This window comes from Lynx canadensis, chromosome D1 (assembly GCF_007474595.2).
Source record: "Lynx canadensis isolate LIC74 chromosome D1, mLynCan4.pri.v2, whole genome shotgun sequence".
Taxonomy (NCBI): domain Eukaryota; kingdom Metazoa; phylum Chordata; class Mammalia; order Carnivora; family Felidae; genus Lynx; species Lynx canadensis.
Window position 1 is genome coordinate 26167297 of NC_044312.2, and position 22659 is coordinate 26189955.

General features: G+C 46.0%; 1 protein-coding gene across 1 annotated transcript in view; it reads left to right on the top strand.

Moving 5' to 3' along the window:
- The first annotated feature begins 19744 nt into the window (after positions 1-19744).
- BARX2 (BARX homeobox 2) overlaps positions 19745-22659 on the top strand; it is a 76759-nt gene continuing 73844 nt past the window's right edge. Inside the window, exon 1 of the mRNA XM_030332422.1 lies at positions 19745-19936. Within this exon, the coding sequence (XP_030188282.1) occupies positions 19750-19936 (187 nt within the window). The 5' untranslated portion in view covers positions 19745-19749. The remainder of the gene's footprint in view (positions 19937-22659) is intronic.

Genomic DNA, 22659 nt, shown 5'->3' on the forward strand with positions numbered 1-22659 from the left:
TTTGTCTTTGTTATCCCTGCCCTATGAAATTTTGATTTCACTCTTAGGACTTTCTCCTCAGTATGGGTCCTATTCTGGAAGGGAGTCTTGGAGGGTCAGTTTTGAGTTACAGAGACCAGGCTCTCCAGACCTTTCTGTCTTTACCTCGGCCTCCTTGCGCTCACTTACCATGGGGTTAGGCCAAACTGCTCAGTTTCAGCTGCTGTTCTCAAGTTAGATCACCACACTTTCCAGGGGATACCGGCTGCTATTTTGGGGTTCACCTGTTGTTGGCTTGTCAGATAAGCCATTACTTCCATTTGCATTCTCTCACACATATACCAACACCCTGCTGGTCTTGTACTGTTGGTAGTTGCCCTCACTGCTTGCATTTTACAGTTCATAGGGACACCTTGTCATTTGGTTTTCCCTGTAAATATCATCCATGGGTCTTTGGTTCTTCTATTAGTTATTTTATTCTATTAGAAAGAGTAAGAAATTATATGATCATTACATACTCTTTTTCTTGTTTCTAATTGTTTTCAAATGTTCCTATTTAGTTTGTGCAGGAACCAGATGAATAGCTGCCAACGATTACAGAGTAGGGTAAACTTAATCAGGTGGTGATGCTTATCACGGCTGCATTTCTGGAAAGAGCATCCTCACTGGAGCACAGTAACAGGGCTTTTGGCTCCTGCTCCGCAACCATTGGCCAAGATATCCCACAGAATATCACACTTGACATTGATGCTGTTTTTCTGTTTGTATCTGGAAGAAGGCATTAGAAAGCACTCCAGCTACCTTGGTATGACCCATATATGCTAGAGAGTGGGAGCTGAAACTTGCTTGCTACATCGATGAAATCACTAGGGTGCTGTGGTCTGAGGCATGTCAGGATATCCACCTCTAGGTGAGGCACAAGTTTCTGCACCTTGCACTGCTCACCACAAGGGAAGGGCACAGGCTATGGGCCTCTCTGGATTTTGGAAGATTGCGTATGATGTTTGGCTGTGCTGGTCTGACTCACTCATTGGGTAACCCCTAACGTTGCATATTTTGGGTGGGGCCCAGTACGAGAAGTCTTGGCAGGGGTCCAGGCTTCATTTCAAACTGCCCCACCAATTTTACTTATAAAACCCAGCAGACCTAAAACTATTATAAGTGTCTCTGGCAGACAGAGATGCTATGAAACTTCTGGAAGGCTCCAGTAGGACACCCCAGGGCATGGCCATGCCCCCTTCTGTGGACAGCTATTCTCTATTTGCCTGCTTGCTACTGGGCCTTAGCAGAGATGGAATGTCTGACTACGGGACACCAAGTAATTATGCAACCTGAATTGTTCTCCCTGAACTGAATCTTAACTGCTTGACTAAGCTATAACATTGGGCCTACAGAGCAGTATGTCATTGTAGGATGGAAATATGTCCAAGGCCAGGTCTGAACATGTCCAGAAGGCACAAGTGCTTCCGTTATTCATTGCTGTGGAACAAACCATCCCAGACCTTAGTGGTTCAGAACAAGGACTCATAGTTTCTAATTCTGTGGCTCAGGAATTCGGGAAGGACTTGGATAGGCAGTTCATCTGCCCCCTGTGGCATCTCCATGTTGTGAGGTCACTGACTTGGCTGGACTGGATCGCCTCACAATACCCGGCTCCTTGGGACTCCTCTTCCTGGTGACTGTCTTCCCACATGGCTGGTTTGGCTTTCCTCACAAAGAGACCTGGTGTGGTCTCTCAGGGAAGCTAGACTTTTTACATGACAGCTGACTCCCAAGAGGGAAAAGTGGAACTGAAGGTTCTCCTGAGTAGCAGGCCCAGGACCGTTCTGGTGTCACCGATGCTGCATTTTATTGGTTGAAGTCAGTTAGAAGGCCAAGTCAGAATCAATCTCTTTCTCTCTCTCTCTCTCTCTCTCCCTCTTTTGAGAGGGGAGCAGGGGGGGAGCCTGACATGGGGCTCTATCTCAGAACCTCGAGATCATGGCCCAAGCCAAAATCAAGAGCTAGACGCTTAACCAACTCAGCCACCCAGGTGTATTTTGACTCCACTTCTTGATGAGAGAAACAACATAGAATTGTGGCCACTATAGCTAGTACATTCTATGAACAGGTGTCTCAGATTCCCATGTTTTGTTTTGTTTTTTTATCATCAGCCATTGCCTCAAGTAGCTTCAGAAAACTCTGAAGCTGAAAGCAGCAATGGTTTATTGGCAGGTTGGCTGAGGGTTGACTGATTTGGGCTGACCCTGGCTGGGGTGATTTGGTCCTCCTCTGCATGTCTCCCATCTTCCTTCTGGGGGAAGTGACCCACCGGGTATATTGTTCTCATGGTGACTTCAGCAGTGAAAGAGTATGAGTAGACACAGAAGAGGTCTCAAGTCCAGACAGACACAGAACAGACACATCACTTCTGCTTCGTTCTATTGGCCAAACGAGTCACGTTGTTGAGTGAAAAGGTGCTGAAAATGACAAATGGATGGATACAGGGAATGGTGGAGAATTGGGGTAAATAATACAATTTATGACAGCACTTGAAGAGAACGGTAATAGAATGTGAGGTGCAAGATGTAGGTACAAACCAGTTCTTGTAGTTCCAAAGGAGTTTGAATTTTACTCCGTATAGAGGGTTTACATTTTTTATATGCCTCAGTTTATCTTTTTTTAATGTTTATTTTTACTTTTGAGAGAGAGACAGAGACAGAGAGAGACAGAGAGAGCACGAGTAGGGGAGGGGCAGAGAGAGGGGGGACAGAGGATCTGAAGCAGGCTCAGTTCTGACAGCAGTGAGCCCAATGTGGGGTTCGAATTCATGAACTATGAAGTCGTGAACTGAGCCAAAGTCAGACGCTCAACCGACTGAAATATCCAGGCATCCCTGCCTCGGTTTATCTTTAAAAACATTTCTTTTAAAGTAATCTCTGTACCAATCGTGGGGCTGGAACTCACAACCCCAAGAACAAGAGTCGCATGCTCTACTGACTGAGCCAGCCAGGCACCCCCCATATGGCAGGTTTTAAGCAGGAAAGAACTGGACCCCGAAGACCTGATCATCTCTATCTCCTACTTGCTCTTCGTTGACAACACTTTTCACTCGATGCTTTATGAACGCGGAGCTCATAGTTCTCTGCTTCTCATGACTCAGGCTGAGGTAACTTACAAACTCATTCATCAGTCGCAACTCAGAGTCTACTCTCTCAGAGGAACTTTTCATGAATCCCTCAGAAAGATTTAGGATTGCCTTCTCCCAGTGCACCTGGTAGAAACATCTTCATTATAGTCATTATCTTGTAATTGTTAGTTTATGCGGTAGTAATAGCCACCATTGGTTGAGTACCTTCACCGTATTGGTGTTCTGTGTATATAATTTCTAAACCTATGACAGCTTTGCTAATTAGTTTTCTTTGGCTGTGCAACAAATTACCACAAACAGCATTCATGTGTTAGCAGCTCACAGTTCTGTAGGTCAGAAGTCTGGTGTGCCAAGGATAGATCATCTACTCAAGGCTAAAATCAAGGTGGCAACTGAATTCTTTTTTTTTTTTTAAGCTTATTTATATATTTTGAGACAGAAAGAGAGAGAGCATGCATTCCATAAGTGGGGGAGGGGCAGAGAGAGGGAGAGAGAGAATCCTAAGCAGGCTTTGCCCCATCCGTGCGCAGAGCCCGATGCAGGGCTCGAACTCACACACTGTGAGATCATGACCTGAGCCAAAGTCTGAGAGTCAGACGATTCTTTTTTCCTTCTTTTTTAAAAGTCTTTATTTATTTATTTTCAGAGCGACCAAGCAAGTCAGGGAGGGGCAGAGAGAGAGGGAGAGAGAAAATCCCAAGCAGGCTCCACACTGTCAGCACAGAGCTCGACGCAGGGCTCCATTTCATGAACCGTGAGATGATGACCTGAGCTGAAACCAAGAATTGGATGCTGAACTGACTGAGCCACCCAAGTGCCCCAGACCTGAATTCTTATCTGAAAGTTCTGATGAACGTTTTGCTTCCAAGCTTAATCTCATCAATGCCAGAATTGAGCTCCTTGCAGTTTTAGTGCTGAGGGCCCCAGACTCCCTGCTGGCTATCAGACAGGAGCCGCTTTCCGCCTGCAGAGGCTGCCCACGTTCCTTACCACATGGTCCTTTCAATCTTCCAGCCAGCAATGGTGCACTGAACCCTTTTCTTGTTTTACATCTGTCTCTGACCTCTATGCCCCAATTTAAAGGCTCGTGTGATTAAGCCAGACCCACTCACATTATCTCCTTATCTTAAGGTCAGCTGCTTTGAAACTTAATTTCATCTGCAAAATCCCTCTTGCCATATCATCCCAGGAATGATATTCCATCATAATCACAGTGCAGAACATGAACTATATCACTATACAGAACACGTATACCAAGGGACAGGAATCTTGGGACATCTCAGAATTCTCCCACATCTGCTAAAGATTATTTTACTTTTTTGTGTCATCTAGTAAATATTCCTGAATTTATATGAAATGGATCATTGGGTTCTTTCGTTTTTCCTCACGCTGTTTTTAGATTTCTCTAAATTGGGAACCTACCACCACTGCCAAGGACTAAACTGTATTCCCTCTCAAATTCATCTGCTGAAGCCCTAACACCCAATGAGCTGGTATTTGGAGATGGGGCCTTCAGAAGGTAATTAGTTTTAGATGGGGTCATAAGGGCAGGCCCTTAGGGTGAATTAGTGTCCTTATAACAAGAGACAACCGGGGCGCCTGCGTGGCTCAGTCAGTTAAGTATCTGACTTCAGCTCAGGTCATGATCTTGTGGTTCATGGGTTCGAGCCCCACATCAGGCTCTGTGCTGACAGCTCAGAGCCTGGAGCTTGCCTTGGATTCCACGTCTCCCTCTCTCTCTGCCCCTCCTCCACTCATGCTCTATCTCAAAAATAAGTAAACATTAAAAAAAAAGAAGAAGAAGAGACAACCAAAGGAGACAGCTCTCACCTGCTAACACAGACCCTGCTGGTACCATGATGTTGAACTTCCAGTGTCTAGAATTGTGAGAATAAGTTCCTGTTGTTTAAGTTACCCTGCCTCCAGCCCGAGCTGCCTAAGACAACAATTTACAGCGAGCATCAGCAAATGTCAACTGTAGATACAATTGGTGCTGCATTCCCTTTCTAGGATATTCTGCTCCTTCTATATTTGTCTAAATAATCCAGTCATTAACTTTAAAGGGCATTTAAAAACATTTTTAAAAATTGAGATAAAACACACATAAAGTACACACTTCTTATGTTGACGGCTTCAGGAATTTTTATAAAAGTGTAGCTCCATGTACCTCCCACGTGGGTCAGGCCCTAGAACATTTCCAGCACCTCAGAAGGCCCCCTCAGACACTGCCCAGTCACTACCTTCCGCCAAAGGTAGACCCCATTCTGATTTACTTCACCGTGGATTAGTTTGGCCTGTTCTTAAAAATAATAGACATGGAATCATATTTCATGAATCTATTGTGTCCAGCTTCTAGCCCTCAACGTTTTTGTCTATGGAATTCATGCACGCTGTGTGTCTAGCAGTTGTAATTTATTTGTAATTGCTGTGGTAGCATTTCATTGTACGGGTGTAACACCATTTATCCCCTCTCTGGCTGGTGAACATTTGGGCTGTTACCGTTATGAAGAATGCTGCTATGAACATTTGTACATACGATTTGGTATGATTGAGTATTTTCAATTCTCTTAGGTATATACTCTGTTTAAACCCCTGTTTTGAATTATTTATGGTATATATCTAGGATCTGAACTGCTGGGCCATATGGGAATGCTATGTTTAGCTTTCTGAGGAGCTGTTTTCCACAGCAGCTGTACTATTGTATATTTGCACCAGCAATGTACAAGGGTCTAATTTCTCCACCTCCCTGCCAACACTTGTTATTTTCCATTTTCTTTGATTATTGCCATCCTAGTAGGTGTGAAGTGATAACTCATGGTGGTTTTGATTTGCATTTTTCTAGTGACTGATGTTGAACATTTTCTCGTGTGCTTCTTAGCCACTTGTACATTGTCTTTGGAGAAATATCTATTAATGTCCCTTCCCTACTCTTTAACCAGGTCATTTGTGTTTTTGTTGTTGTAGGAGTTCTTTTTATTCTGGATATTAAATGGATCTCACTCTTTACTTTGACTTCCTTATTTTCCCCCTCCTAAATAATCCTTGAGTCTCATAGAGTGTATTTTCTGAAAACCACTTCAATCTGTCCTTGTTTCTCTCATCCCCATTACTTTGGAAGTCCACTAGCTCTCACTTGGGTTAATATAGTAACTTCTGACCTGATTTCCCTGCCTCCGGTTGAATGTTCTTGCTCTGCTGTGGTCTACACTCTGCAAACGTTGTGGCCAGGGCTATCAGAAGCACTAATGTGGTTATGTCATTCTCCTGCCATAAACCCTTCCGTGCCTCATTGTTTTCAGAATAAAATATAAATCAATAACATAGCTTAAGAGACGCTTTATGATCTGGCCCTACTTTTCTTCTCTCACTTCCTCTTAACAGTCTCCCCTCTCAACCTATGCTTCAACCACACTCAGTGCTGCAAATCCCAACAAGACACTTTGTCTTGTCCCTCGGTCTTAGATGTTTTTCCCCACGTGCCTTGCGTGCTCTCCCCAATTCCTTTCTTCCCAGCTAAGTCATACTCTACCTTCAAGTCTTAGCTAAGATGACAGTTCCTCTTGAAATCCTTCCCTGATCCCTCTGGACACTGAGCTAGGTAACTCTCTCTCTCTCCTTTTTAATTTTTTAAAAATGTTTTATTTATTTTTTTAAGACAGAGAGAGAGCATGAGTGCGGATGGGACAGAGAGAGAGGGAGACACAGAATCTGAAGCAGGCTCCAGGCTCAGAGCTGTCAGCACAGAGCCTGACGCAGGGCTCGAACCCACGAACTGTGAGATCACGACCCGAGCCGAAGTCGGATGCTCAACCGACTGAGCCACCCAGGCGTCCCTACGTACCTCTCTTTTGTGCTCCCATAGTTCCCAGTACATAATCTTGGGTATCAATCTGTCTCTGTTATGGGTATATTATTCTGAGGACCAGGAACGTGTACTTCTTCCAATTTTAGTATATGTGCTGCTGAAGCGAGCACAAGAAATGTGTATTTCTTTGAACAAACATGGTGCCTGGGGTAAAGTGGGTGCTTAATGAATATCCATAGGATATACGATCTCTATGTTCAATTTGCACACATTAGATATATCACAAAACCACAGTGCACTGCCACAATTAAGACAATGCAGCGCAATGCAAAGAAGGAAATGCTGCCATTTAAGAATGTGTTATTAAATATATTGAAATATAACAATATCCTGTCCTTAACTCAGTTATCTGATTGGCTGAACAGTCATTAGGAGCACAGCACCTCAGCCAGCTTCTTAATCACTCTCCATGGTGTCATGGTAATTTAAGCAAGTCACGTGAATTGACGTTTTGTTTTGAAAATTTTGTTGAGGACAGGGGGAGTTGCTGTAGGTATGTACAAACTCGTTTTTCATGCCAGGCAACATTGATTTGCTCAGGAAGATCCATTCCAAGAAGAGAGAGGATAAGGAAATACGGGTGTTTGTTAATGAGAACATAGCAAAGTCAGCTTTGAATTTACGGTGTATGGGGTCAGGGCTTTCCCTCCTGGCAGGAAATGTTGAGTTCTTTCTATGTCCCTTCTTTCATATTCATCTTGTTATTAATATTTTACTTTTGACATTTTTCCTCCACCAGACCTTCAACTCTCTTTCTTCAAAGAGGGTCTATAACCTGAGTGAAGGGAGACCAGGTGTCATCTATGAATTCAGAGTCCTGTCGGTGCACCCGACCCATAATTAAAATGTAAAAGTAGGAACACATTGCTGAATACACGAGAGATCTACCAACATCAGCTAATTACATCTTGAGACTAACTTGAGAGAGTGAGCCTTTCCTTATGGTTGAGGCCTCCAAACCTATGCCAGAGGAGAGCCGCATCTCTCTTACACGGTGGTACTGCGGGCACAGTCCGGCATGCTCCAGCCTTTCTACTTGTACTACGTGCTTTTGTCGTATCCTCCCTTGTTAAATGCCCTTATTAAATAGAAGTAGAATTAAGTTGTATAAGACTATTTAAATTTTTTTTAACGTTTATTCATTTTTTGAGAGACAGACGGAGCATGAGTGGGGGAGGGGCAAAGAGCGCGAGAGGAAGACACAGAATCCGAAGCAGGCTCCAGGCTCTTGAACTGACAGCACAGAGCCCGACGTGGGGCTCGAACCCACGGACTGTGAGATCACGACTTGAGCCGAAGTCGCATGCCCAACCGACTGAGCCACCCAGGCGCCCCGACAATTTAAATCTTTGATAGTGAGACTATCAGGACTAAGACTAGGGTTTAGGGCCAGCAAAGATAAAGAGTGTCTCTTGATCCGCTTCACTATTTTAGGAAAGAATAGCAACTTCTGACACTTCTGTCACAGAACTGGGGTTGAGGAGCCCCCAGAGCAGAGAACCGAACTCTGTGCGGCCGCAGAGTTACTTAAATGTCTGCACTGAACACCCATCGAATGATAGCTGCTAAATTCCACCCGAGCTTGTCCGCGCCGAGATAATGTTCGGAAACCGTGGGACCGCGATGGGCGCTGATTCATCACCTCCCTAGCGCCGGTCTTCGGTGTAGTAATTTTTTCTGCCGGTAGGGGGAGACGGGATTCCACAGCACAGACGCTGCGCTTCCTCTTCATCCAGGAGAGGGCAGTGTCAGCCACTCCGCGGCCCTTGATCGAGGCTGTTCCCTTAGAATAGTCCCCTGATGTCAGGCGCGGTGGAAAGCCAAACTTGCTTGGCCCTAAAGCTCCGTCGGATGCCTCTGGCCAGATAACTAGGAGCTGAAAAACCAGTGAGAACTCAGAGAAACCCCAACAGAGGTCTCCATTCTATGTAACTGCCAACTTACTTTCTTGGCTCATGAAATTTCTGTTAACTTGTAACAGGTGACTGGGACTGTCTCTAGAGGATTTCTCGTGTCCTCCGAAACCCGCAGGGCACATGGAAGGGTGAAGGTTTGTATTAAACACCTGACTTTGATATTTTTTGACTTTACTGTTGCCATATCAGGCATATTGGTATTCAACTTTTCTTTTTATCAAGTGCTTAGTATTCTTCTTAATGCAGAGGATAAGAAAACTACATATTCATAAAACAGAAATCCATTAAAAATGTTTTATTATTATTATTTTAAATTAATTTATTTTTGAGAAAGAGAGTGTGAGCCAGGGAGGGGCAGAGAGAGAAGGCAATGGAAGATCTGAAGCGGGCTGTGTGCTGAGAGCAAAGAGCCCCATGCAGGGCTCCAACCCACTAATGGGGAGACCACGACCTGAGCCGAAATTGGATGCTAAATGAGTGAGCCGCCTAGGTGCCCCCCTCTTTTTAAATATTAACTGGGATCAGTGAGGGAGTATTGTCCCATAGAAAGTATGCTGTTGCGCTCAAAAGACCTGGGTTTGAGGGCCGCCCGGGTGGCTCAGTGTGGGATTCTTGGTTTTGGTTCAGGTCATGAACCCAGGGTCCTGAGATTAAACCCCATTGGGCTCCGCACTGGGCATAGAGCTTGCTTAAGATTCTCTCTCTCTCTCTTTCTCTATCTCTAAAAAAAACAAAAACAAAAACAGAAAACACCTGGGTTTGACACTAGGATTTGCAAAGATAGCAGTGTGGGTGTAAGTAAACCACTTACCTTTGGTTTCCTTATCTGTAAAAAGGAAATGAGACATGTCCTTTTTCATTCACAGGACTGTGTGAGGTTCACGCAAAGTAACACAATTGGAAAATTTCTGTAAATGAAAGTGTTATACAAATGTAAGATGTTATTGAAGTACAGTTTATTTTTTTGAACTTAATGTAATGTTTTGGGGGGAAGATGATAAGTGTTAATTGTAAAATCGAGCAGTACTCAAAACTACAGAAAGGAAAGTAACTCCCTTGAAATTCCACTATCAAGGAATCATTGTTAATGTTTGAACAGGCCTTCAGGCACCTTTAGAGACAGAGAGAGAGTACACGCACAGGGGAGGGGCGGAGAAAGGGAGACAGAAACCCAAAGGACCTCACAGTGTCAGCACAGATCCCGATGTGAGGCTGGAGCGCACCAACTGGAAGATCAAGACCTGAGCCAAAATTCAGTCATTCTCTTAACCGACTGAGCCACCCAAGCGCCCTAGAATTTATTGATCCTTAACAATGTGTCAACCATTGTCTGGGGCTTTTATGTGGAATCTTTATTTAATCTCACAGGAATGGCATTGAGTGTTTTTACTGCAAAGACAGAGAACTGAGGTTCAGAGATGTGAAAGAGATTTTCCCATTCTTGCAATTTTAAGATTTTTACAATTAACACATTTGCTTCTGCTTATAGCTTTTCCCGCCTTTATTATTATCTCTTTCACATCTGTTTGTTAGACGGTAACAAAATTAAGAAGGCTGCTTGTTTAAAAATATCAGTTCTCACACCTCCAGATTCCTGTCTGGGGAAAGAGACATAGCACTCCAACCACGTTGTTGTGTGCAGTCATGTCTGAGAACCACAACCTTGGTTTACATTCCTAGGTTGGGCTTTACTGGATTGATTCTGAATTTGAGACATAATGCCAAACTGCCTTCCAGAAATGTCATACCAGTTTATGTTCCCACAAACAGCGTGTGACTAATTTGGCCGCTTTTGTTTGGATCTCTCTGTATTCCACAATATTACCTTGTAGATTACTTCTTAGTTTGTCATCAGGACAGTAACCTACTTGTAGGCTACTGTGTGTGTGTGTGTGTGTGTGTGTGTGTGTGTGTGTCCATGCGTGTGCGTGTGTATTCTAAAGTTTGAATTCAAGGTCCAGCCCTACTCTTCAAGCACGTTAATCATTTTGTGGTCCTCAGGGACGTATCTGCACATTCTGTGTTCACGATACCCAATCTGCGTGTCTCCTCTCTTCAGCACCCTCCCTTCTGTCCTTTCCCTTTTCTGGTCTCCAAGGCAGTAAAACCTACTTTTCCAAAATTATACTAGATAGATGAAGGCATAAACTCTGCATAATTAGTCCTTACAGATGGAAAACAAATTCTGGTTCTTTCCATAAGAAGTCAACTATAATCTACCCTCCTTTCCCTGTTTGGACTTCCTCGTTCATCCCATTCTTAGTTCCAGAGTCTTTCTGCCTAATTCTCCAAAAAGTTTTGATCCTACCAACCTCAGCCTTGGCCACATGAACATCATTCCTTCACTGGACCCCAGATTTTATTAAGCAAGATTCAGGTTGAACTTCTAAATACAACTTCATATTAAAGTTCTAAATTCAAGTCTTTTTCTCTCTTTCAAAAATTATCTTCCTCATACCTGGGAAATTGGATTTCTTTTAATTTCTTTGTCCTTGAAGTAAAGATCTATTTTCTCTCCTAAAGGAGACAGAAAGCCTTTTGTTTGTTTATTTGTTTGTTTTTGTTTTTACTAATTTATTGACAATTAATCCTTAACAATTAAGCTATAGACATTTAACAAATTATACACAGACGTCAGCCTAAGAGATCATGCACTCTGGAATATTCAGTGGGAGGGTGAGTCATCTCAGACAATATAAAGTTTACATTATTCAATTATAACAATAATCATTTCTAATTGTGGCTTTAAAAAGACTTCAAATAAATGCACAGAAAACAAAGCCATATAAAACCGGACATGGGTAGGTTATCTGTACTTAATGTTGCCTGAAATGAACATAAAAGATGTTCTTCCAATGCATTTATTCAAGCAGGACCTTGCATTCTAATACAGATTTCTGAACTAAATCATTCCATAAAACGTTTCAGATCAGAGAATTTTTAGTCCGTAAGTGAGAACTGTAATGTGAAAGGAAAATGGAGTAATATGGGCAGAATGTTGGGCTGGGATCCCGAAGTGAGGTCACATGCTCATAGAAACGCTAGTAAGTTCCAGGGGGAATACACACTATTCTGTGATTTCTAGTATTGCCGCTTTTATTTTTCAACATTTAGGAAACACCAGTCTGGCCTAGTTCTGGCATAGTCCCAACCTTGAGAACATAGAATTCAAATGAGCACAGAACTGTCTCAGAAATGTGACTAAGTCATCTTCATACCCATGACATTTTGGACAGAAATTCTGTCAGAATACCTCCCAAACATTTACTTGATAAAAATCACAACCTCCTTCAGGAACTCTGGACTGTATTCTGGTTTCAGAAGCGAAAACCAAAACCTTTTGAGCTGTATCCATTTACTGACTTCCCTGAGAAAATAATCCATTGTTCTGCCTATACAAAGGACTAATTTGACTAATTTTTTCCCCTGGCTTGGCAGAACCTTTTATCGAACTGATTGAAATGACCAGATGTTTTGGCGGCTTATGTAGACATAATCTAAGAGACTCAATAATTGACTTAAGTAAACGTATCAGGATGTAGATTGGCAATAATATCGGGGATTCTCTGTTCTGTGATGACTTCAAATCCCTTTTAAAAGGGCAGGCTGCTTGTGTAATGGCAATGCACAGAGATTGGCATCACCCCATTCATTTACTTCGGTAATTTATAGCTGATTTAGATCTGAGCACCCCTGTAACTTTTGAAAGTAAGCAAGGACCATTTTGCTTCAGCGTATCTGCCGCATTGTAATCTCTCCTGATAATAAAAACATTCACTCTAAATAGCTCACAGAGGTCAATTTTCTCTTACGAGGCCATCTTCATAAGAAATATTTCAAATTGGGGTTTATTTTTTCAAAAAGGAAACGGTCTACATGCTGTTCCATGCATGAAGGCCTGCATTGTAACCTAGGCCGAACCCAGGACAGAAGGGTACTAAAAATGTGAAGTTTTGGCTGGGCAACTCGGCTCCTTTTTCTTTTTTCTCTGCAGATTATGGATTTGTCTTGAATTTGTTTAGCCAACAAGATTTTCAAATGTCTCTCCTTTCCCCCTTAAAAACATTTTTTTTGATGTTTATTTATTTTTGAGAGAGAGAGAGAGAGAGAGAGAGCAGGGGAGGGGCAGAGACAGAGGGAGACACAGAATCTGAAGCAGACTCTGGGCTTTGAGCTGTCAGCGCAGAGCCAGACAAGGGGCTTGGACTCACCAACCGTGAGATCATGACCTGAGCCAAAGTCGGATACTTAACCGACTGAGCCACCCAGGTGCTGCACCTCCTTCCCCCTTTTTAAAAATTCCTCTTTCTTACCCAGTTTTTCATCCCTCTTAAAAAAAAAAAAAAAAAAGTCTACAGACCATGAGCCCAGGCAGGCATGCACACAAAGGCACACCCTCTCTGCGTAGACCTAAGTGGGTGATTAGCACCTATGTCCACGAGTTTGTACAAGCTCCTTCTTTCTGTGGAACCTGGAATGCAGAAACCATTACCTTCTCTGACTGGCACACTGCACCCGGTGTCCCTGGTAAATGTTCTTCTGTATTCGCAAACGACAACCATACCAGCAAATTTCTTTAATCATTCAAAGCTCTCATGAGTGTTGTTTTACCTTCATGGGTTCGGAAGGCCGACTGGCCCCACCAGTCTTTCCCTGCGCTGGCTGACACAGGAGCCTGCTTGTCCTCGATTACGGGCCATGTGAATGTCCCACTGCTAAGTGCCTGTTCTCTGAGATCCTGCCTTGCTGGGTTGCTGACTAGCCCTGTGTTAGGGAACATGACAAAGAGTTCATGAGAAACCCAACCTGGCCTGCTTGAGGCAAAGGAGAGAATAAAAATATTTTATGAGATGATTTGAATGGGATGTCACCCAGTGGGTGCAGGATCAGGTTTGCTTTGTTTGTTTGTTTGTTGTTTTTTGGTTTGGTTTTGTTTTTGTGTTTTTTTTTTTTTTTTTTTTTTTTTTTGCAGACAAGAAAATGTAACAACTATAAATGAGTCAGTCTCTTGCGAAGTGCTCGTTAGAATGATTGACGCCTGCAGATGTGCTGAGTCTGTGGCTGTAGGTGCCAGATGTTAAGTAGCACTTGGGGACTCTTGGTGGCCAGGCCATTTCCTTTTAGTGAACAACAGTCCTCTGCAACACTCCTCTGCTTCCTCCTTCCCCCACTTTTTTTTCTTGGTGGATCCTGGGTTTTGAACATGGAGCAAAACCCAAACCCAAACACAGGCAAAATAGCAAAGGCTCTGATGCTTTTTAAAAAGCAGGTTTTTGGGGTGATGGTTTTTGGTCGCCAATTGAACTCAGGGCAAAGGTGGTGGGAGTGCTGTGCACGCGATCTTGCATGGACTCTTTCAACAAACCTCCAGTTGGCTGCCATCACCCACATGTTACGGTTGGAGACCAGAGGTCAGGGGAGTTACTAAGTGATTGGCCAGGATGGAACCCAGATTTGCCTGGCTCAAAGGTTTTTTCCACTTACCCCAGGGCTCTGCCCCACTGCACATTGAGATGTGCCTTTTCTGTTTGTAGTTCTCTCCTTGGTGAAGGGTTATCCTGTGGAGAAAAATGATGTCGAGGCCAGGGATGCTCTAAACACTCATATTTATTTTCACCACATTATGACAAAGATAGGAGAGATCAAATTTTATTTGCCTGGCTATGTCAGTTGAGATAATCAAAGCACACAGGCCATTGGCAGCAATAGGGCTGTCTCAGGTCACGATAACACCAGTAAGAAAGGGAAAGGATTCGCAAAACTAATGATATTATTTGATTTAAAAAATGTTTTTAAAGTTTATTTATCTTGAGAGAGACAGAAATAGTACAAATGGGGGAGGTACAGAGAGAGAGAGAGAGGAGAGAGAGAGCCCCAAACAGGCTCAGAGCTGCCAGCACAGAGCCCTACTAGGGGCTCATACCCACAAAGCCATAAGATCGTGACCTGAGCCGAAACCAAGAGTCAGACGCTCAACCGACTGAGCCATCCAGGCACCCCACAAAACAAATTATTTTAACCTGTATACCAAACTACTAAAAATTTGGAAACATTTGCACGATTAACTGCATTTCCAGTCTTCATAACATTTTAGAGCTCTGCAGATAGAGTTAATTGTCTTAGGTTTTTGTGGGTTATTTTTTCAGTTTAAACTTTTCCTCCAGAAAACTGTTTTGAGAAAAGACAGAAAGACTTACTCAGACCTTCCCAAGCTCATTTGTGGATTACATTTGTGCCCTCTCTTGAAACGATGCTTTACCGTGTATGAGAGCAGTTCTTGTAAATTAATATCATCATTACAAATAAGCTAGCCTCCTTGTATACCACCTTTAACTTTTTGTTGTGCAAGGCTGCCATGCTGGGCTCCACAGACGGCAGTGCGGGCATGGCCCTGGGGCCCAGGGGAATATTAACTTACAAGGCTTTCCCTATTTTGCTTTTACGTGTCTGAAACGATTTCAAAACTCAGCAACTGAAATACAAGTTATTAAATACACTTTACTAGAATATAAAAAGTTCTTTTGTCCCCCTTCCCTTCTTTGGAGAAAAGAGATTGGAAATGTATTTATAAGACCTTTGGTGTGGCTGCTTCTGAAGATCTACGTTGACACATAGCCCAAGGTTATAAAAGGATAAACTAAAAATCAAGCTGAGTTCATCTAGGGTGAAAGCCTGCATGCAATTTCAATGCTGCCCTAGAATTTTTAAAAACCACTTTGTTTTATTAAATTTTATGAGTTCTAGTTGAGTGGAGATACCAGGTGTGAACTGAAGTAGGAAAGAGGGATTTCTTGGTGTTTGACTGTCTGAGCCTCCTAACGTTGCAAAGATGTCCTTGTCCCCTTCTTTTTGGCTGGGCTCTGTCCCCAGGAATCAGGTGCCAGATGGAATGGGGGGCTGATTTCCTGAATTTTTATCCCTTTCCATGCCTGCCCAAGCGTGGCTCCCTGCAGACGGTTCTGTTCCTCTCTGTGTGTGTTCCCCTCCCTGGGCACCAGGGCAGACACTGCCTGGGTAGAGTCACAGGAGGCTGGGAAGTGTCTGTGCGTCTCCAGCAGCTGGAAAAGGTTTGAGTCTCTTTGGCAGATGTTTGCTGTTCCAGCCACTTCATTAATGTTGGAAACTAAACCCCTGACTATTCCTGACCAAAGCCCCACTTCATGATTGACAGCTGGGGTGTGCTTCCTCCCACAGAAGCCCTTTACAGTCTGAGAGAAGGAGAGAGGGAGGGAAAAGAGAGAGATGGGAGCAAAATGGGAATTGGGCTAGATGCCATTGCTAAAAAACCAAAAATATCAAGAAAAGAGAGAGGCAAAGACTCATTTGAGGAGAAAGACCAATTCAGTACAAGTTAAGATTTCAAGTCCCATTATATGCTTGGGTCTTTCACACACACGTTATGGAATCATCTCAGCTTTCGTGCATTCATTTATTCATGACACGCTTACTGAGAACCTACTATGTGCCAGGTGCCATGCTAGTATTGGTTAAACAAGATGAGTAAAACACCAGGAGCTCATTGTCCAGTGAGTGAAACAAACATGTAAAAGATAATGCAGCAAAGGAACCACTACCACCGAGGTAGGAATCAACAACCAGCCTTGGGGAGTGGGGAACCGTTTCACAGAGGAGGTGACATTTGAGATGGGTCTTGAACTAGTTTTTCAGGCAGGGATGGAGGGAGGGGGTAGGCTGTGGAGGGCGTTCCCATAAAGGGAAAAGCTTGTGTAAAGGCATGGATTATGAAAGGCCAACCTTGTGAAGTAGGTAGGTATTACGATTACCTCTTATAATGAAAAAATGGAGGCTCAGCTTTGATTATAAGCGACAGACAGGTCGAGGCTCCAGACTCCCGGGATCTGGAATCTCTCTCTGGCCACTACATCTGAGTCTTGTGCCCTCAGACCCCCTCTGCGAGGTGGAAAAAGTGGAAAATCCAAGGAGTTGAATAGAAATTCTTTAGCTATTTAAAACGCGTTAGATTTCAAATCGAAGGGCAGTGTGAGGGAGAGTGTGAGCAAATTTTGAGCCCGTGGTCCAGAGGCCAAGCGGGGAGCGGAGGTCCGGGGGTGGGGCGAGGCCAAGAGAGGCGAGGGCCATTGCCTCCCGCAAGGCGGTGAGGACTTTCCCTGCTGTCCCCTCCACGCGCTGCCTGCAGCCCGCCGTGTGGCAGCGCCGAGACGCAGGGACACAGGAGCGCGGCTGCAGATCCGGGTTTGAAGAGAGGGAAGGAAGAGAGGAAGAGGAGAAGGAGCAAGGGAAGGAAGAGAAGGGGAGAAAGAAAGAAACCAGGATAGAAGATGGGGTGAAGAGAAGGAGGGTGGAAGAGAAAAGAGAAGGGAGACGTTACACAGGGGAGGGGAGGCCGAAGTGCTGGGAAGGGGGGGGGGGAGGCAAAGGGATGAATGGGAAGGAAGAAGAGGAGAGGAGTTAAGGCGGTTAAAGGGGCGGAGAGAACCAGACGGGGAGGAGGAGGGGGAATAAGTCTGGAAAAGGAGACAAGAGGTGCAGGGGAAAAAGAGCCATGCAAAGACTGGCCCGGTAAGAGTAACTCGGAGTAAGCGCGTCCCCAAAGCGCCCGGCAGGACCGGACAGTCCACACGGGTAACGCTGAGTCCCACTCCTGGGTCGCCCGGTAAAAGGAGAGGCTGTCACTCAGGTGCGGCGCCTCAGGCGCTGGAGCACTCCGGGAGGTGTGCGCTGCCCGTGGGGTCCTCCCCACGCCGCGCGCTCTCGAATCCCACCAAACACTCGGTTTCTCGGCGCCTGCCAACAGCTCCGCGCTCGCCAGGGAGAAAATATAACCCCCTACCCCAAATTGTCCTCGGTGCGAGCGCCGCGCCCCTGGGACCCGTCCACAGCTCGTGGAGCAGCTGGTCTCCGCTCCGCCCAAGCCCTGGAGAACCCCTCTGGGCTGGCATCGTGCGACGGGGCCCGAGCCGAGCCGGGAGCGGTCCTCTGCCAGGCGCCGGACAGAGGACAGGCGGCGGGGACTACTGGCCACCGGGGCCCGGGGCGCTCCTGGGCCCAGCGCGACGACCTACAGTCCCTGTGGCGGGAGGCGCACCGCCGCCGGGACACCTAGCCGCAGTCTTCGCGGGCCCTCGAGCCGCCTGTGCGTGGAGAAGGAGAACGAACGAAAACCATTCTAAATGGAGAGGAGGGGACGAGTGGGGACGCTGGCACACGTGAACACTTCGGGAATGAAGCTCCCCAAAGTCTCCCTGCCGGCCCTGTCTGACACTAGGCTCTGATCCGGTTTATTGCTCTCTATGTTCTCTAAGTGCCTACTTATTAGTCCTCCAGGTGTGTCCCTTCCGTTCGACCTGAACCACCCGCCCAGGGGCTCGCGTCCGCTTGCTTCCGCGGCGACTCGGACTCCTAGGCGAGCAGCTCCGCAGCGAGCCCGCCGCGACTCCGGGCCGCTTGCAGGTTCCGAGCTGGATGTCCCCAGCCCCAAACTCGGTCTGGGAGAAGGCCGTCCGCGTCCGTCATTCGACATCTCCCTCTCGTGCATTTTCCTTCTGGCCCCACGCACACCAGTTCGGAGACAAAATCGTGGGAAACCGGTGCCAGCGGGCGGTTTCGGCCGGCCGCCGGGCGGGGTGCTAGGACGCAGGCAGCGGGAGCCGTCCGGGGCGCGGAGACCGGGCGGGGCCCCCCTCGCCCACCAATTCCAATAGAACGCATAAGTTCCTACAGATATTGATTGGTTGGAACAGACTCGGAGGTTAGGAGCCCAGCAAGAAGAAGGCAAGCCCCCCAGTAAGCACGTGTCCTCGCGGCTCTCTGAACGCTCAGCGTCTCGAGGGAACCGGGGACCGAAGCCGCGCGGCCGGGAGCGGCCGGCGATGAGCCGCCGCGAGTGGAGCTGACGGCACGAGGGCCCGCAGGCACCGCGGGATCGTGCTGCGCTGGCTCTTCCGGCGGCGAAAACGGTTTAAAACCTTTTGCTAAAACTTAAAAAAAAAAAAAAAAAGAACGCACGCCTTTGGGGGATTACTTTTTATTTTTACAATTCATTATTGGGATAACGCTCAGGGCAAGGGTCATTTACGGTCTGGGATCTCGTGGGGGGCGGTCAGGTTTGCGGCTCCGCTGGGGGCAGGCGCGTGGAGGGAACTCGAGGGAGCGCCGAGGGTCCTTGGGAAACGGGGTATAAGGACCCGCGGGTCGTCGGGGCGCCGGCCCTGGGGCCCGCAGCCTCGGGAGCCTCAGCAAGGACTCGACTTCTTCCTAGCGGGAGAACTAGGCGCGCCTCCCCGCCCCCCGCCCCGGGTGGCGGGTGGAGAGTACCGGACCTCCAAGGAGGTGCGCGGGGTCGCGTCCCGTAGGAGCGGCCGAGGCCCTGCCCGCGGGCGGGGGCGGCGCGCGCTCCCCGCACGGCGCGCACACCCGCGCGCGCACCCTCGGCACACACACCTGGAGCTCGTCCCAGGAGGGGGGCGGGGTGGAGAGCCAAAGCGAGTGTCTTAAAATAGAGAGGCTGGCAGAGCAGCGCGAGACGCCGCGAGGCGGGAGGAGGCGAGCGAGAGAGGCGGGCTCGAGGCGTGCAGGTCCGCGGCCGGCTCGCACGGGCGGACTGGGTGGGGTGGGCGCCGACGCCCCTCGGCGGCCGGCCCTCGGCGCGGCTCCGCACCAGGCCCCGCAGGAAGCGCGCGCTGATTGACAGCTGCGCTGTCCCAAAAAGGCTCGGCGAAGATGCTGATCTAGACGCGCGGCCGGCGCGCCCGGTGCCCGCTCCCCTCCGCGCGCCTCCCGAGCCCGCCGCCTCCCGGCGGCCGAGGAGCCGGGCTGAGGTCCCAGCCGGCGCGCCAGCCACCGCGGCCCCGGCCGGCCGGCGCTCTCCCCGGCTCACCATGCACTGCCACGCGGAGCTGAGGCTGAGCTCGCCCGGCCAACTCAAAGCAGCCAGGCGGCGCTACAAGACTTTCATGATCGACGAGATCCTTTCCAAGGAGACCTGCGACTACTTTGAGAAACTTTCCCTCTACTCCGTGTGCCCGTCGCTGGTCGTGCGACCCAAGCCCCTGCATTCCTGTACCGGTAAGACGCGCCGCCGCAGAGCGGGGGTGGTGGTGGTTAGTGGGGTGCGGTAGCTTTCGCGCCGTTGTCGGGAGCTTTCCCGCCTTCGACCTCCCGCGGGAGGGCGAAAGGAAGGGTCGCGGGGATTCTTGTGTTGTGCGCCGGCCCGGGGTGGGGGGCTAAACTAGGCAGCGGCGGGCATCGCACAGGCGTCCGCGACCTGGGAAGGGCCGGGCAAGGTGTCGATCGCGAGCTTGGAAGTGGAGTGTAGGTAGCGGCCCCCTAGGAGCGGCCGCTACTGCAGCGCGGGCGATCCTGCTCGCGGGAGAAGAGCTACCCCCTTCCCAGCGCCGCTGTGGTTTTCGGCCGGAAAGTTCAAACACTTGACCCGGTTCAACGCCTGAATCGTTGTTTCAGGACGTGGTGTTGTGGCTCCCCTCGAGTTAACTTGTCCAATCTCCTCTTGTCTCCCCTGGGAGTTTTACAAGTTAATTAGTATCCTGAGGTTCTCCACAAGATCCAGAAATCCTTGAACTTCACTTAAAAGGATCTCCCTCTGTGGCGGTAGTTCTGGAAGACGTCGCGTTGTGGTGCATGCAAGCTGAGGAGGTCACCTCTTTTTGTTTTAAGTGACTAAGAAAACAACAGGCATAACAATAAAAACATTCTTCACGTCTGGTTTCCTCTATCCACAAGACCTAACTCAGGCCAATAGGAAAGATAACATTTAATAAATACATTGAAAAAGTCGTAGGTTTGTGTGGAAAGTAAGTCCAAAGGCATTTTTAAAGCTTTGAGTGCATTAAGAGAAGCTCCAAGTTTCAAGGTGCACCCTGGCATTCAAAGGATTTAGGCTATCGAAAAGCAGGCATAGAAAAAAAAAAAAAGTTGAAGCAACTTTTATAAAAAAAAATAAGTTATCAGCTGTGGTTTCAACTGAAGGTAAACATTTAGTATTTCCCAACGAAAAGGAACTTTGAGTTTCTGTTTGTGGCATGGGTGCCATGAAATAATTTATATTGAAAAAGTAAAGCAAAGAGCTAGCAGTGTTTTTATTTAATTATTATTATTGCTGGCAGTGTTTTTAAAAGACTTTTTTTTTTTTTTTTTTTTAACTTTCAGGCCTGAAGCATCTAGTACATAGTTCTTGGAATCCTTGGTTTCTTGGATTGTCCCAAATACATACAGCAAAGTTATTTCAAAATAAAGTTGTTCCTACATGTATTTGGTTCTAAGATGAATACTATATTCAGCTATACCTTCGTAAAATAAATTTTATCTGTAAGGTGGGATTAGGCCTGATAGGCCATCAATCATGGCAATTGCAATCCCGAATTTTAAGAACCAAGAAGTATATGAGACAAGAAACAACTAAGACACTTTAGGAACGAGGTAGATATCCTTGATGTGTATATTTTTACATTTATGTGTCTGCCATGTGCAAACCCTCGAATGAATAGACTACATATATATATTGGGTAGGGGAGGTAGGCTGAATCTTGTAATGAGCATAAATTATCATGTGCTATAATAACTCAGACACCTTTGAGGAAAAATAAGATTTAATTACAAATTTCAATGCACCCTGCTAAGACATTGCCCTCCTGCAGGACCCTAGGACAAAACAGAACAAATCTGAACACCTAGGTGTGACGCAGGGCCGGCACAATTTTTAGCGACTTTCTGCTGTGTGTTGTCCTGAAGGCAGTTTTCCTGGCTTTTAGCAGTCACAGAATTGGATCATAGTAATAACATGCTAAAAAAAAAAAAAAAAAAGAATAAATTGCTCAGAAAACAGAGGTCCAGTCATTAATACGGGCTGAGTAAGTTCTATATTTCACTAAACCTTGTATGGGAAATCAGTCGGAAGGAAGTAAGTTGATTCATATGTAGTTTTGAGACTGTTAAGGGTGAATTGTACATATATCACGAGCTGAAAGTTTTGCTTAGCCTTGTGCTTTTGAAGTTCATTGATGGTTCGTATGAAAGGGTGGTTGTTGGTAATGGTTTTCTTGCCCTGTCATTTCAGTGTTTACTTTCTTTAGATTGTTCTTTTGAAAAGGTCATGATTTTGCTCTCGTTGAGATTTAAAATATAGAAACTGGGATTTGCCAGTGGAATTAAGCCCATAAAAACTGGCTACAATAGTCCATACTTTCGGATCATAAGCCTTTAGTGGGTTTACAATTACAGTTAAAGCCTTACGTGTATTAGATCATGGGAATCCCATTAGTGACTTCTCAAGGGTTTTGCAAATACCACACTTTCAAAGCATTTTTGTTGTTTTTAACAGTTATGTTCAAGATCAAAAATCTTAGACTGGATAAACTTAATCTTTTTTTATTAATTAAAAAACTGGCAATAAGTTGCTGGCATTCATCATACAACTATATATGTAAATATACATTTGCTGGATAAAGATAATTATTTAGCACTTTTCATAGAACTGATGTATAAAAAGTTCAAATCAAGTGAAAGGCACAAATTGGAATTAAAATTACTGAACTTTCTCATCGTTTGGTTTGCTGTTCTTAAGATTTAAATAACTACCAGAAGTGAACCTTGCCTGGTAAAATAATGAAGTAAGAATAAAAAAAGTTACCACCCTGCACAATAAGTATATAAAATTGGGGTGGAACAAAAGCCACAGCATTTAAAAAGCCTCTACATAATTAAGTAGTCCTTGTTGTTTAGATTTAGTAATCCAGATGCCAATTTATGGTACTGAATCTCCTCAGGCAGAG